The sequence below is a fragment of the Acanthisitta chloris genome, unplaced genomic scaffold (genome assembly GCF_000695815.1).
Source record: "Acanthisitta chloris isolate BGI_N310 unplaced genomic scaffold, ASM69581v1 scaffold26653, whole genome shotgun sequence".
Lineage (NCBI taxonomy): Eukaryota > Metazoa > Chordata > Aves > Passeriformes > Acanthisittidae > Acanthisitta > Acanthisitta chloris.
This window is the reverse complement of record NW_008666959.1, coordinates 10,603-20,767: the sequence shown is the minus strand read 5'-3', so window position 1 is coordinate 20,767 and position 10,165 is coordinate 10,603. Positions and strand designations below refer to the sequence as shown.

The 10,165-nt window shown below is 40.6% G+C and overlaps 1 protein-coding gene across 1 annotated transcript; it reads left to right on the top strand.

The window, feature by feature from the left end:
* The first annotated feature begins 549 nt into the window (after positions 1–549).
* LOC103799973 (hyaluronidase-1-like) lies at positions 550–8,397 on the top strand. The gene is made up of 3 exons (XM_009072332.1): positions 550–1,422; positions 6,554–6,643; positions 7,969–8,397. The coding sequence occupies exons 1-3, from the start codon at positions 550–552 to the stop codon at positions 8,395–8,397; spliced, it is 1,392 nt and encodes a 463-aa protein (XP_009070580.1).
* The last annotated feature ends 1,768 nt before the right edge of the window (positions 8,398–10,165 follow it).

The following is a 10,165-nucleotide window of genomic DNA, read 5'->3' as shown; positions in this document are numbered from 1 at the left end:
TAAAGGCTGTAGCCCCACTGTGATGATCTTCTAGGCAATTCAGACTGACCATATCAGAGCATGCTTAGAAGCTGAAGTTTCAAATGAGCAGCACATTTTATATAATGCTGTTTCAGGTTATTACTTTATTAACTAATGTTTTGTAGACATCCAGGAGGAAATAAATGTTAAGGAAAGGTCCAAATCAACTGTGGGAGGTGTCTGCGTGAAAAGGAAAGCAAAAAAAAAAAAAAAGCTGAGCATCAAAACACACTTCTGGACAACTAATTCTATCAGAAAGTTTTTCAAAGTATTTGAAATTAGACTTAAGAAATTAGGCTTTATAAGATCACAGTTTTGCACTTTTCTCTGTTTGTACTGAGTATAATGTTAACAAAAGCAAATCGAACCAAAAGACATCCCACTGTCATCATATCTGCCTTTGCTCTGCCCTTCTGATGTGTCTTATCTTTGTTTTGTTTTGTTTTCAGGGGCACATTGCAATTTCCCAGAAAAAATCATACCATGGATGTTCGAGTCAAAGAGTTCACGTTGATGGCACTGCTTGCTATGGTTGATGCTCGTCTGCCAAAGCCAGCACGGGCCCCTCTGGTTCTGCACAAGCCTTTCATGGTCGTTTGGAATGCGCCAACTGAGCAGTGCAGGCTGCGGTACAAGGTGGACCTGGATCTCAGTGTTTTTGACATTGCATCCAACATCAATGAAACTTTGAGTGGATCCAATGTGACAATCTTCTATCACACTCATTTGGGATACTATCCATACTACTCAGATAATGGAGATCCTGTTAATGGAGGGGTGCCCCAGAATGAAAGTCTTCTCAAACATCTTAGTAAAGCAAAGTCTGACATTGACTATTGCATACCCATGAAGAAATTTCGGGGACTTGCAGTTATTGACTGGGAAAACTGGAGGCCCCAGTGGGATAGGAACTGGGGCAATAAAAGCATTTATAGAAATAAATCTCTTGAGATTGTTAGGAGAAGGCATCCTCGGTGGTCAGAGGACAAAATTAGGAAAGTGGCTAAAGAGGAATTTGAAAATGCTGGCAGGAGTTTTATGAACAACACCATCCTTCTGGCTGAGTATATGAGACCAAATGGTTTGTGGGGTTACTATCTGTACCCAGACTGCTACAATTATGATTACAAAGAACACCCCCACACATACACAGGGAAATGCCCACCCATTGAGTCTTTCCGCAATGACCTCCTGATTTGGCTGTGGAAGGAAAGCACTGCTCTCTACCCTTCTATATACCTGGATTATATACTGAAGTCAAGTCCAAATGCACTAAAATTTGTTCACTATCGGATTAAAGAGGCAATACGCATTGCCTCAATTGCTAGAAAAGACTATGTTTTGCCTGTGTTTGTTTACTCCAGACCATTTTATGCCTACACTTTTCATGTTTTAACAGAGGTAAGCAGACAGACTTCTTTAGAAATTCAGAGACTAGAAACAGCCTCTTAGAAAAAATATGTTCTAAAAGCTTTTCTTGGATAAAAGCACTTATGTATTTGTTTTTCGTGTTTAAGGCAACACTTATGAAAGGAAGTACTGTAGTCACAGTACAAAAGTCTACACCTTTCAAGAGTTAATAAAGCAGTGGTTTGATCTATTTCTGTAGGATAACATTGTATATTTTTAATGAAGGTAATTTAGAAAGAAACTACAAAGAAATAATTTCCTTAAGGAAGTAATTCATTCTGATATTTCAATTCTTCAGGACTGCTTGTGAAATGAACTTGACAAATTCTGTGAAGTTTAAAACTAATTAGTGTAATGGAAAGATAAACTTTCATGAGAAAGTACCCTCAGGGCTTTTTTGTTTCTTTATGCAAATGGAAATTCATTCAGTACAGAAATAAGCCAGTCAAGTAAAGTAGTCTGGCCTGGAGTTCCTAACTCCTGCATGATGAGCATTGGCCATCTATCTCACTCTTCAGAGGTACAGCATGTTCAAATATCTTCATGTCCAATATTTAGTGCTAAAACTGTGGCGTTCCTTCATTAAAGAAATCAAGTTTTTGAGTCATGCAATGTTCCTTCACCAATGATGAAGTGCAATAAACAAATAGCAGCCATGACAGTGATTGTGAAAATATATACATACAAAGCCCAGACTTTCTGGATATTTAATGAAGATTGTGGCTCTGACTTTGTTTATGTACATAATAGAGAGGCACAGAGGCTTAGTCATTCCTCTAGTAGTTGTCCCAAGTGGCAATTGTTTTGCTTCAATTGTTACCAATTCCATGAGAGAGGAGAAAATCTGAGGCAGGGAACTTACGAAAGCAACTCCTTGATGACCCTGTGCTCCCTCCCTTTGTTGTATGGAGAGCTGCATGAGAGCCTGCTGCCACAGACAAGTTCTTGACTCAGACCAGAAAAGAAAAAGGGATAGATGTGGGAAAGGAAAAGGCGAAGGTCAGTCCAGTGAACCACGGGCTGCATATGGCTTCAGCCTGGAGCTGGAGCCAAGGAGGTGTGGTGGAGCCCTGAGAGCCTGAGAAGTGTTTCAGACTCAGAAGGAAATGGTACTTTTAGGCAGCCTCTGGGAAGCAAATTGTACATAGAAATAATCATGAATTTGGTCTGCCTCATTTTTAGCAACCAGGGACAGTCTGAAGCTGTTTTCTGTGTGGAAACTGCAAGTCCTAGCTGACTCAGAAATCATGGGCAGAGAGGCAAGCCTGGGTCCCACTGAAGGCAAGGAGTCTCTGGGGTTTCCAGAACATCTGCACTGAAGGACTCAGGCTATGAAATTCATAAGAGTTGTTTAGCTGCAGCCTGTAGTAATAAATTTTTATAAAATTAATTAGTCCCTTGGTTGATATAAAAATACCATGAATGTTACTGAAAGCTATGAAAACTAACATGATCTTCCCAGTTATGTGTTAGTTCAAAATCTATGGGGGTATAAAGTTGCTGGTTCACCTTAAGCTATTTTCTGAACAGTACAGTGGTAATTTGGAGTGATGCTCCTCTTAAGTTACACTCTTTAACTCACCAGCCTGTTTTCCAATCACACGTAGCCATTTACTTTTGGAAGCTTTAATGATCACTTATAACTCTGCAGCCAGGGAAGGTCTCTGCAATGCCAGAGAAACAGCTTTGAATTATGCTCCACTTCATATTTTCTAAGGACAGTACCTAGCACCACAGGCAGCCATGGGACAGGGTTTAATGTGTCTCCAGACTATACACATCATCTGTGAGAACAGCTTGGGGTCTGACAGGAACTTGCAGGGTTGCATTTAAGAACATTCTAAATAGGAATGATCCAGAAAAATGTTCTGGTTTTCTTTCAAAGCCCTGGAGCCACCAGGATATTTGAAAAGTGGTTTTGTGTGTTTAGATTTTAGACTAGATTGGAGCTTCTCATTTGACCCATGCTACGCCCTTAAGTGATGCTCCCAAAGTTACAAACAAGGCACGAAACCTCTGAGCTCTAGCAACAATGTGCATGAATGTGACAAAGAGAGGTGCCAGTGTAGCACAGTGACATCCAGGCTAAGTGGCCATATTAAAAATGGGATAGCAGGCTACTAGATACCTGAGCTCTACCAGGGACTGGGCCAGGAGAACCTGTTCCATCAAGCTGTGAAAGAGCTGTACATTCTATTCCAACAGACATGCTACTGACATATTCAAGATTTGTGTGTAAGCCTTTCTGTACACAGTATGAAATACACAGTAAATAGCACAGTGGAGTCAAGTAGAAAGAATTGTTGTGAGTCAGAGTCAATGAGGGAGAGACACAGGTCTAGCAGACCTTCAGAAATACAAAATGCCCAGGTCCCAAACAGATGCTGTAGCTCTGTGGGCTGTATCTTTCACCCTAACTGCATCTGGAAATTGAGTGAGTTGTGCATAATGTGTCTGAGAAATTAATCTTATGTTTTTCTCGGAAACAATTCATACGTTCTGAATTGGGATCCAAATCATTATGAAAGGTTTCTGTATTTGCTACAAATGAGTATAAGCAGTTTACCATCTGTAGGGTATTTAGAAACTTTCTGCCTTGAAATTCACTACTAAATGTGTGGGAGAGGGAAGTCACACAGTAGCATCTGTGCTTCCTGACTAGATGGCTGAAGTCATTAATAAAGCAGGATGACAACTGACAAATGTTGAATAATGGATAGCATTTCTCTTGTTCATCTACAGATAGTCTTCTCTGATGACCAGGTGTGCATGTGTACAGAGGCCATTCCCTGCAACATGCCACACTTGCACTACCATTCCTGAATACAGAAAAAGCATGTCTGTAACTAAGACTGTTCAAAATTTAAAGGAAAGATTAGAGATGTACTAATTTTTCTTTCCTCAACATGTAACTAGAATTGACTGTTCTGTTTCCTCTCAAGCTCCAAAACTGAAACAGTTTAGCTCACCTCCGATTTTTTTAGTGTCAACTGCAGTGACTTGGCTGATCTAAATATGGAGAAGCATTGATAGAAACTAGAGCCTTCTTCTCCCTGCCAAATCAACTGTCCACTTGGAGATAGCCCAGAATAGTCTTGAGGATCTTTGGTTTTGGTTATTTTATATCCATATGAATTAGGCATGAAGTGCTCTAATCCTTTTGTGGATCTGATAAGAGTAACAAAAGAAAGATGTGGAATATGGGGAAACAATAACTGGATTTACTGACTTCTGGTGAAGCACTTTAATTCCTAAGGTATATTACTTACAAAAATTAATTTCAGAGTTTGGTCGGGACTTAGTTCATTCAGCAATGCTAAATAGGTATTAATTATTTATTATGGCTATCTGAAAAGTTTTCATTAATCGGCTAATAAGATCTGAACTATGTTTGTGCTAAATCACTCAACTATCATGTGACTAATGTAGAATCACAGTCCAGTCTTTGTATCTGGATAAACTTCAAAAAATCCTTTGCAAACAAGAAAGGCCTGGGAACTCTCATTACCAAGAGGTCCGGCTGTATCTTACATTCTTTTAACATTTGATATTTTTGATCTATAATTAACATAGGGGATTTTTAACTAATAAATTAATTTTCATAGGAAAACCCCACGACCACTTCCCACTTGAAAATAACACCTGCAGCCCACACTACTATCCTCTTAAAAGCTATCACTGGACTGTACACTTTTAAGAGTAATGACATTCTCTAAGACTGCTTGGATGATCAGCAGCAACGCAAACTTCAGGCAAGACCAATTGTATTTTGCATCACTCTGAACCCTACATTAAGAGCCAGTAGGCAAGCTCTGCTCTTCTAGATTTCTGCAGGTTTCCCCGCACTGTTTTGTCCAACCTTTAGTTAAGGGTCCCTACTCACTTTGACTTCTCTGTAATTGTCTTTAGATCTCCAGTGGATTTTCCCTTTCACAAGGCATTAATTTGTGCCGCCTTTGATATTTCTCAGGCCATAAATATTTCAGGGACTCCATAACTATGCATTGATAAATCATCAGGCCCACTTAGACAGAGAAATAAATTATTTAGTAGTAATTAATGATAAGAACATGGTTTTTCTACTCTATAATTTTGGTTTTCTAAGGTGCCACCACCATACAAAGATAATTTGTCTGGTCTTTTGGATTGTTTTCTCATAAAAGAGGTGAAAAGACTGCATCACTATCTTTTTAAGAGACTTGCTCTTTCTTCAGCAATTCAAGAAATATTGTAATAGCTGTCATTACAAATATTGATCAGGAATAACTTTAAAATCAATTATTGTAGACAGAAATGCTTTGATCATACCCTGAAATTTTAGGAAAGAAGAGGTCCTTCCACTGTGTTTTCTAAGTTTTAATTGCATTTCTTCAGACACAATATTCAGAGTCTCAGGACTTTCAGACACTTGCAAGATACATTGCCATGCTGTTGGCGAGGCACCAGCAACTCCTGTTCTGCCCTCACGCTGTGCTCTGGTGTGTTACTGCTGTGACTTGAGTACTTATTGGTTCAGTTCTAAATGTGGACATGGTTAAATCAGTATGCAAATACTTTCCACTCCCACCCCCATTTGGCTCTATACAGCACTGAGAGATACGTTTCAAAGATGTTTCCTTGGACTAATGGATTCACGCTGATAGAAACAGCAGCCCTGGAACTGTGTTGGCATAGCTAAAGCAGCACAGCTTAGAGCCCTGCCTAAAGCCTATCAACTGCAATTGGACACTGTAAGGGTGATCCAGTTATGTGTGATCATATTTATCATCCCTTGCCAAAAATTAATCATCACTTACCAAACCTATGTAGGTTTGGTAATCATTCAAAGACTGCTAGATAAAACAGATCAATCAATTCTTACTCCACCAGATTGTTTGGAGAAACCCCTGTGCATAAACTACAATGATTTCATTATTTAGTAGTCTCACTCATGAATGCTACCTATGCAAACCTTTGGAAAGACACAGAAGAGCTTTCTAAATTAAACAGTGATTTTATTGTGAAGAATATACCACAGAACTAAAGGTGCCTCTGGGGGAAAAGAGTGATGCCCATATCCTAATACTTTTTTACTTTTATATCTTTTTTTTTCTGATGAGTGGTTTTGGCCTACTTTTTTCAGACGGATCTGGTCAACACCATTGGGGAAAGTGCAGCTTTGGGAGCAGCTGGAGTTGTTCTCTGGGGCAGTATGCAATATGCCAGCTCCAAGGTAGGTTGTATCAGTTTATCAGTATTTAGGAATCATCTCAATACCATTTCTCTGCCATGACACCCTCTGTAGCACCTACCTACCTTTATCAATGTCATCAGCCAGTGACTGAGGATTTGCCTCAGTACTGATTTCAGGTCTTGTTAGTTCTATACTTTTGTTAGGCTGAGAAGTCCCATTGCTCAGAACACATTACTTTGGGCAGGTCGTTTGTAGCTCATTGGAATAATGAGTCCAGGTGAGAAGATGTGTTGTGAAACAATGCCATACAAATAAAAGCACTGCTTGTTTTGCAGTGTTCTACTTTGTAGCTCTGGCAGTTTACGGATCCACTGAGAAGGAATGGAGCTTGAAGACAGGGCATTTTCTCTGGTTGTAAGTGTTGATATGACGCATGGAAAATAATGTTACCACAAGAAAAGCTCTAGTTCCTCCTCTCAGGTTCTTCAGGCTTTCACAAATAATCCTTCTTGAAGTGATGGAGGAAATGGGAAGCTGCCCTGGGGTTTCCCAGGAGGCATGGTAAGCTAGTCCCCACTCCTAAACCTGGGGTGGGCTTTGATGCCCACTCTACTTTTCATGCAGTCTGCTCTTCCCCTCCTAAAGTCTCTGGCAAAGCACCACTGACTTGGGCAGGGGAACAGGTTGCCCAAGGAGGTGGTGGAGTCATCATCCCTAGAAGTGTTTAAGAGGCATCTGGACCTGGCACTGGAAGATATAGTTTAGGGTTTAGGGGTTACAGTGGAGTGACAGGTTAACAGTTGAACTCGATGAACTTAAAGGTCTCTTCCAACCTTGATGATTCTGTGGTTCTGTGAAGCAGGAAATGTGAACTGGAACTTTCTAGCTGCAATTGCAGTAACTTCTGTGCTGGTTTATGAAAATGATGTAGCTCATGATAAACTGATGGAGATGGACAGATCAGGGCCAGAGTAGTGACTAAATACATGCTTTAAAACCTGTTGGTCTCATGCACAGCTCCTAGTCAGCAGTTACCAAAGACCTCTACTTAAGGAACTATTTAGTCTCAGACTAACATATAAACTCTCTTTCTGCTTCCTAGGACTCCTTCCTAGTTTAATACTCTATGTTTCTACCAGGCACTCAAATAGACAATAGAGTAAAGGTCAATATTTTTCTAATCTTACTCATAGAAGTAAGCGAATTTAAACCCAATAGATCACTCCTGTATGTAAATCCAACAAGATTTATCTCAATGGGTTACTTTAGCCAAGAACTCTTTATTGCAAGAATTTTCTTAGTTATGATAATGTTGGACACAGTGCTAGCTACTGTCTTGTGTCATGGTCTTTTATTATTTACAGGAGAGCTGTTTAACTGTGAAACGGTACATCGATGGACCCTTAGGACATTACGTCATTAATGTGACTGCAGCAGCCAAACTCTGTAGCAAAGTCCTGTGCAAGAAGAATGGAAGATGTATCCGCAAAAACAGTGACTCTTCTGCATACCTTCATTTGTCACCCAGTGATTTTAAGATCCGAGACCATCACTCAGAGGGGGGCCCCAGGTTCCAGATGACTGGTGAACCAAGCCTGGAGAGTATTGAAGCCATGAGGCAGAGATTCGTTTGTCAGTGTTACCAGGGCTGGACAGGAATATTTTGTGAATTGCCTGACCAAAGGCTATTGGAGCACTGGGTTCATGTTGTGTTCAGTAGATCAAGAAAACAAAAGCTCTTTGTCGTCCTCTTAGGAGCCATGCAACTTCTACTACTTTGTTCTGCACACTAAAGTCTTCTGAAACAGTGCAAGGAAATAAGAAATGGAGCCACTAGGAGTTCTGTTCCTTGGCAAGTTTTTATTGCACAGGAAAAAGGCACTGTTGATTAAATAATTTTCTCTGTTTTATTCATCTCCCACTCCTGGAATTTCTTCAGATATTGAACATTTTGAGAGCAGACTCCTCTTTTTTTATCAGCTCTGTTATTCCTAACTCATGTTTTACTCATACATTCAACAACTAAAGCTTCTGCTGCAGCAGTGGAAGCTTTACCTGAGTTAAAAAGCTGGATAAACATGTACAAAGATTCATCCATGTAGAAGCTTAAAATGAAAAGGACACAGAACCTCTTTGTTTCAAGGCTGAGTGATTTAACACAGTGATGAGGAAAGTGTTCATGTGGACCAGGGATCACAAATTGTTCTCTGCAGCTGTTGCTGAAGTCAAGTGGCACTTCGTGTGAGCAGCAGCACTGTGCCTAGAGCCACATCCACTGCAACTCACTGATCCTACTGTTTCTGCATGGGCAGCGTGAAGGGTATAGAGTTATGTATGAGTGCACACTTTTTAAATGTTTATTCCAGTATTTCAAGGCCTAATTTGATCCATATTGTTTCTAGAGTTATCAGTATCTCCAGTGCTGGTGTTGTGCCATCAGTTTCAAAGGTACTGTTTAACTGAACATCTCTGCAATTGCTTCTAGGTGAGGGGCTCCTGGGCTCTGAGAGCAGCACTGGCAGCTGGCACCCCTGGGCAGTGCTTCTGCCTGGGCAGGCAATAGGAGAGCACATCTCCACTCACTCCGACCTACTGGGAAGCAGGCAGTCTTGCTGCTTGGCATCCCTGCTGCCTTTGGGGCTGCTGCAGGTCTTTGCTTTCTGCTGGCTGGTCAGTGACTGGGAAATGAGAACAGGCTGACAGATCTCACTGTCAGTGTGTGCCTCCCTCATGAAGAGCAAATGAAAAACTCTATTCATTGGAATATTTTGGCTTGCAGCCTTTGGCTTCAGATGGGGACATCTTTGAAGGTGGTATAGCTTAATGAACTACTGATTACTGGTTAATTTAGCAGCCATAGCACGCCATCCTGTCAGGCTGTGGCATGTCCATTTGCAGTTATTTATTGGTTCATGTTCATGTGTGAACAAACATATTTCATCAAAGCCCTATCTGTTTGCCACAGAGACTTTTGATGTAACAAACAATGGGTGCCTTCATTGAATTGAAGACAAACCCAGGAAATTCCCTACATCTCCCTGACTTATGGAAGATACTAAAATAATTTTATTTTGAAGCTTTGGTATGATGCATTGAGCTGAGTATCATTCCAGATCACGGACATGGACATTAATAGGAAACTCACATGTGGGTCTAAGACTTTTTTTTTGCCCTTACTGGTGTCTGCATTGATCATCTGTGGGCTGACTGCATTGCTTCCATTACACAGTACCTATTTCTGTAGCAGTTTGATTGAAATCAGCAAGGCTATATGGAGAGGATACTCAACTGAGTAGGGAGGTCTGAATCTGGCCCTTAGCCAGGCCCCCTTCTTGATACTGCCCTAAATTATTTTAAACATCAACATGTTTCAATGTATTATAATGAGCTGGAGTGTCCTGTGTTCTATGTAATCTCCTGTTATCTCTGAACAATCCTTCATGGTAACCCCACAAAAAACCCTTATATTTGCTTTGCCAGGACCAGATTCACAGCTGGTGTGTACTGTGATGCTTAGATTCACTCAACCAAAGATCCAGCTCACAACAGACCCACACTGGA

Coding starts and splice junctions, on each gene's coding strand:
- LOC103799973 (XM_009072332.1), top strand. CDS start 550: ATGGTTGATGCTCGTCTGCCAAAGCCAGCACGGGCCCCTCTGGTTCTG. Junction 1,423..6,553: donor CTTTTCATGTTTTAACAGAG/GTAAGCAGACAG, acceptor TACTTTTTTCAG/ACGGATCTGGTCAACACCAT. Junction 6,644..7,968: donor TGCAATATGCCAGCTCCAAG/GTAGGTTGTATC, acceptor TATTATTTACAG/GAGAGCTGTTTAACTGTGAA.